Raw genomic sequence first — 6494 nt, forward strand, 5'->3', positions numbered from 1 at the left:
TGCCTGACTCATGAAGTCCCAGAGTTTCCCTATTTTCTGATTACCAAAGCGCATGTAAACGCGTTGATCGGATTACTGACAAAATCTGATTTTCTGCAGTTATCGGATTATTAAATGCATGTAAATGCACCCACTCTGTCACTAAATCTCATGTGCGATAATAAGGCAAAAGATGACAATACATACATAAAACTGACACATCATTCATTGTGAACACATAACATTGCTGACACCAAATCACTGACACACATCATCACTGCTCTTTTATGCAAGATGAACTTTGTGCTAATGAGCTGAGTGGTGACCAATCAGATTGTTGATATGTGGCGCGGTAACTGATTATGTCACGTGTGCAGTCACACAGTGAAATTTAACACTGGAACACACAGAGCGGGAAACATAACGGTTGATAAAATCTTCATAATTATGCTAGATGATTAAAGTTTAAAAGTAATATTCGGCTGCTTCGTGGCTTAGAACTGGCTGATAACTCTGCATAGACTGTCCGTCTTTGTATCTCAACCTGTGTGTCTTTTGTCGGCTCACTGTAATGAAAATACCTCATTCACTTACACACACACATACACACACGTTTTCAAAGCCGCTTATCCTTGCAGCACCCTCCACACCGCCTACTTCCTGCGTCACTGGGTATTAATTTATTAAAGGGGTACTCCACTCATTTTTCCACCATAATTAAATCATTAAGCTGTAAATATAGTCATTCAAAGTGGAATGATCCATTTTAGAAAAACTGAGTCAGAACTTTTCACAGTGGTGGTGATAGGAAGCAGACGTGAAGAGTTTAATGCTTTTAAAAGCTCCCTCACTCAAAGTTCTTACAGGAAATGGCAATGTATACACTGCACATGCCAGAGACACTGTATTATGAAAAGTTTGGAGTTCAGCTTTTGGCCTAAAGCATTTTTTAATAAGGCAGGGAAGTACACGCAGGGTGTTATAAGGCAATTTACTTTTTAAAACACTACCATCATCAGCATTACATGTAAAAACTCAGAAAACTTGTAGATCCTTGGTTTTGGGTAGGAAATACATCTGTGTTGTATGCACTCCTGGTTCCCATCACCCCCACTGTAAAGAAATCACCAAAACCCTCTGAATGACTTTGTTTATACCTGATTTATGCAGGAATTTTCAAAAACAGGCGGAATTCCCCTTTAAGATTACCGCTGGCTGATGCTCAGCATAGAGAATAAGCCACTTGGCTTAAAGGCAGAAGGTCTAGCACAGAGTTCAAGAATGAAATGTGAAATTAACCTGAGAGCATGTGTGCATATACATTAAATGTCTCCGAAATGTGTGTCCGGCAGTGGAAAGCCTGCAGAGATGAAGCAGAGGAGAGGAAGAGAAAGGCGAGTGTGTGTTTGAGTGGTGGAGAGGCGTCTGTGGTCGGAAAGTTAGCTACAAAGCCTTCAAACCACACCGGTCATGCTGAGAGCAGCACACTTACATAGGTGAACTACTGTGTGCGAGTTTGTGCGTCTGCCTGCACGTATTAAAGAAACATTCTGTGGATCATCAGTCAGAAGGACAACAGAGCAACACAGTAACCTCCACAGAATATGGTCACACCCTAGAGCATATAACACAGTTTACGGGGTCCATAAGCCACTAAGCCTCAAACCTATGGGTGTGAAAATGGTGTGATGTATTGATCTAAAGACAATGATTCAGCTGCATTGACTTTGAAATGTTCAGTAAAATACATGGATCAGACATAATATTATGACCACCGCCTTGTTTCTACGCTCATTGTGCATTTTATCAGCTCCACTTACTATATAGGTGCACTTTGTAGTTCTACAATTACAGACTGTAGTCCATCTGTTTCTGTGCATACTTTGTTAGCCCCCTTTTACCCTGTTCTTCAGTGGTCAGGACCCCCATGGACCACCACAGAGCAGGTACTATTTGGGTGGTGGATCATTCTCAGCACCGCAGTAACACTGATGTGGTGGTGGTGTGCTGAGAATAGTCCACCAACCAAATATATCCAGCCAACAGCGTCCTGTGGGCAGCGTCCTGTGATCACTGATGAAGGACTAGAGGATGACCAACACAAACTGTACAGCAGCAGTAAAGTCGTCTCTGACTTTACATCTACAAGGTGGACTGACAAGGTAGGAGTGTCTAATAGAGTGGACAGTGAGTGGACACAGTGTTTAAAAACTCCAGCAGCACTGCTGTGTCTGATCCACTCGGACCAGCACAACACACACTAACACACTAACACACCACCACCACATCAGTGTTACTGCAGTGCTGAGAATGATCTACCACCCAAATAATACCTGCTCTGTGAGGGTCCATGGGGGTCCTGACCACTGAAGAACAGGGTAAAAGGGGGCTAATAAAGTATGCAGAGAAACAGATGGACTACAGTCTGTAATTGTAGAACTACAAAGTGTATCTATATAGTATGTGGAGCTGATAAAATGGACAATGAGTGTAGAAACAAGGCGGTGGTCATAATGTTATGCCTGATCAGTGTATGTGCTCATGGTTTGGCCAAAATATTTTCAAACGTGAAAAAAAAAAATGTAAAAAGCATGCTGCATTGTTTTTATAGTGCATATTCCACTACTGTGTAAACAGACATACTAAGCCTGTTACGATCAGTGAATTTGAGCTGATGATTAATTGTGATGAACAGTTGTCTTTGTTTGTTCAATGTATACATCTATTAAAGGGCCCATATCCTTAATGATATAGGGCAGCCAGTCAGAACAGATCTCATTTACATATATCAGTCTTAAAGGCACAGTAACAAAAAAAAAAGCCTGTTTAATTCTAAGGGATAAAGAGAGGTTATGTACGAGACATACCGTGCATGAAAGATTGGAATCAGACAATATAAAACCACTGAATTTTTTGCTCCGAACACGCAATTTTTAAATTTTGTGTAAATTTGCAATATCATGACATCATGCAAGTGCACTCATGCTTTATTTGAATGCTGCTGTACACCACAATATATATGTATACCAAATACGTATACCAAAATGTCGTAGCATAGTTATGCATGAGTCATTGTCCTAAATGGTCAGTTACACTTTACTTTCAATGTAGCACTTAATTTGGTTTGTGTTATTTAAATAGGCAACTGATTTTTCATTTAAGAATGAAAGTTTAAAAATTTTTAAATGCCAGTTTGGCCAATTAAAGAACAAATAATGCTATTTATATATTTAATTTGGCTAATAGAAAGTACAAGAAATGTGCTGTATGATTGATATATTCAGTCAGCCCACACAGCGTGAGCCTCAAGTTTAAAAAAGGCTAACAGAAATCCATCATCAGCCAGTTTTTCTTTAAAGAAACAGGAATCGACCATTAAAATTCATGATCGGTGCATCCCGAGTCCTCCCTTGCCCGCTTAACTGGTTGAAGACCAGTTGCTACATCTCTTATAACAGTGGCATGAAGTAGCAAGTTTCTACAACTGTTTAGTGCAGCAGCCTAATCTCAGAGGCCATAAATCTATATAGAAGTCTAATATGAAATTGAATGGCGTTTAAATGAATTTATCACAAAAACCTTACTCCATCAAACCCAAGCTTTTGATCTACTAAAGGAAGGCAATCCATGATGCCACCATCTCTGTTAAAATCAGACCAAATCTACTTATTCCATCTTTGAAAAAGGTGTGAAAATATTAAATCACAAAAGACGTTTTACCAAAGCGCCTTTGAAACATTAAATGACGAAAAATGACGACAAAAAAAAATACAAATGATCAATCTAGTAAAGGACAACAGCTTGGAAAATAACCAGATGGAATAAGGGCCACAGCCTTTGGAACACGGACAAAGAGAAAACCCAGACTTTGTAATATTTTGCATACAATTGCATGACTACCACAAGTGCAGTTGGGGGTCCTGGGGCAACCAGGGCACCTTACATCCGTACTAGACCCCTTATACTGCTACTTATACAAATTAACACCCATTACTTGTAGGTAACTATGGTAATTTAATAATATAATTCAAACACCAGGCTACAGGATTGTCATATTGTGCACTGCTTGTATAATAAGATAATCACTAATCATGTTTAATAGTCCTACCTTCTTCTCGATGATGTCTGCTGCCAGTTTCTTCGCGCTTCTGAAACTCAGCCGGCCCTCAGGCACTTTGACTCCCTCTTTGAACAGGCCAATCTGGAAGACGACACAGATGGGACCTCGATGGACCGACTCTGTCCCCATGGACATCTCAGAGAAACAACCTTAAGAGACAGGTAAGATATATTTAGGTCAATTCTGAACCTTCCTAAGAAGTAGCAGGTAATTCTGCATTTTGCCTGTGGAAAAACTGAAGACGACTCAGTCGTCTCTCAGTGTGGACAGCCAGACAGTGCTACATACTGTTATCTTTAAATAAGGCTGCGCTGTAGTGGCTGTAGTGAGGGCATGAGAACAAAGTCTGCAGTACGGCTAGGCAAGCAGAGCAAGCATGAAAAGATGTCAACCAAGAGTAAAACAAAAATAAATGAACAGAAATGTCCTCTAATTTCCTATTGCCTTAGACTCTCAGTATAGATTTCTGAAATGCAGGCCATCAAACAGGCCATGTACGCACACAGAGGAAGCTGTGACTGTCAGAGAAGACTTACTGAAGTGTGAGGCATCCCAGATGTGGGCAAAGGCAGAAGTGTGCAAAAGACGCTACATGATGTAGGAGAAGACACTTACTGGAAATACCGGAGTCCAGCGAGTCCAGCTCCACCCTCGCAGGCTGGTGGTTCACACTGGCGGCCATTTTCTCTCACCTTGGTGAGGGAGAAACAACACCTCTCTGCAGCTTGCTTTGTTTTCTGCTGCTTCTCATCTCACACTGGCTTCCTTTTCGTGAGGCGCGTTTAGCTAATGAGACGCTGGCAGCAGAGACAGGAAACTCTTGCACACAGACCATTTTCTTTCTCTAGGCCACAAGCTAGAGAAAGAGGCAAGCCTTTTCATCCGCCCATTTTTTTAAATACAAACATTACCATTCTCTGCATTTTTCAAAACCAACACCCACAGGGAAATTTTGAAACCCTAAAAAGATGAAAAAGGGGAATTCCATTTATTTTTCAAATTATCTGCATAAATTAGTGGTTAAGATGTAAACAAAGTCATTCAGAGAGGGCTGATGTTAAATGCTCCATTGTTGAAAAACCTATCAATTCAGATTTTCTGTACAGTGGTGGTGATGGGAACCAGGAATTGTAATGTCTACAACACAAATCTAGCCATTTTAATAATTTTACAAAATGACCAGTGAACCTACACATTTTATATGTATATGTATAGACATCAACATTTATATTTAATGTTGATGATGACATAATAGTGGTAAAAAAAATGGTAAATAGTGGTAAAACTATAGTAAACAAAGTCTCAGGCTTCAGACAACAATATGTAACTCTTTGTTGTAATGGCTGTCTATAAAGTAGCTTTTACAAGTATTAAATGCTTCAGACGTCTGGTTCCCATCACCACCACTGTCAACAATCCAGTCAGTAAGTTTCTCTGGAAAGGAGCATTTCATATGAGACCACTCTGAATGACATCATTTATATCTTAACAATATAAATATTCAGACTTTTTAAGAAATCAGTGTAATTTCCTTTTAAGGTAAGCACCACTGCGATATAATGTTTTGTGAGGTCAATTATGTGATATGATGTATAGTTATCAATGAAAAAATCTGTGTGAATTGTGTGTGAATAAATAATGCACACACACACATATTCTACCCATCAAAAGTTTTCAAAATGATTAACAAATGTTTTCTTTGTCAGTTTACAATAACTTATTAAAGTATTGTTTAAAGTAATAAAAAGCTGTTTAAATCAGCCAGTCCTCTTCCTGGAGATCTACTTTCCTGTATACATTTCAGTCTTCTGACCTTACCATAGTACTGAAACTGCTCTTATAAAAGTGTTAAATGATATACGACTGAACACTGACTCGGCAAAATATCCATTCTGGTTTTACTAGATGTAAGTGCTGCATTTGATACTGTAGATCATAGAATACTGATCGACAGGTTGGAAAATTGGGTAAGACTTTCCGGAACAGTCCATAATAGGTTCAGGTCTTATTTAGAAGGCCGGATTTACTTTTTCACCATTGGCAGTTATGAATCCAATAGAGTGGCTATGAAATGCGGAGTCCCTCAGGGCTCAGTTCTCGGCCGTGTTCTATTCAATCTCTATATGCTGCTTTGGGCCTAATTCTACAGAACAACAACACTGATTGCCATAGTTATGTAGACATGGCCGTAACTAGCTATGTGGACACCGAGGTCCGGACCTCGGAAGGTTTTTTTTTTTTTTAACTTTTCTCTATTCATGAGATTAAACGTAGAAACAGCGCCATTATAATACAGTCTACTTAGAGGGGCAGCCACGGTGCCACAGGCCCACCCAGAATATTTACAATGAGTCATATTTTATGATCATGAACTTTGATTTGTTCTCTGTGAGCG

The 6494-nt window shown here is 39.5% G+C and overlaps 1 protein-coding gene across 2 annotated transcripts in view; it reads right to left on the minus strand.

Moving 5' to 3' along the window:
• prkd4 (protein kinase D4) overlaps window positions 1-5019 on the minus strand; it is a 29330-nt gene extending 24311 nt beyond the window's left edge. Inside the window, exons 1-2 of one of the 2 annotated variants that reach the window (XM_036562089.1) lie at window positions 4715-5019; window positions 4088-4248 (exon numbers count right to left, since the gene is read on the minus strand). In XM_036562089.1, the coding sequence (XP_036417982.1) occupies window positions 4088-4248; window positions 4715-4781 (228 nt within the window). In that variant the 5' untranslated portion in view covers window positions 4782-5019. Of the gene's footprint in view, window positions 1-4087; window positions 4249-4635 lie in introns of both variants that reach the window. The other variant, XM_036562090.1, reaches the window with a different exon arrangement.
• Window positions 5020-6494: the final 1475 nt, after the last annotated feature.

Source organism: Colossoma macropomum, unplaced genomic scaffold (assembly GCF_904425465.1).
Source record: "Colossoma macropomum unplaced genomic scaffold, Colossoma_macropomum, whole genome shotgun sequence".
Taxonomy (NCBI): Eukaryota; Metazoa; Chordata; class Actinopteri; order Characiformes; family Serrasalmidae; genus Colossoma; species Colossoma macropomum.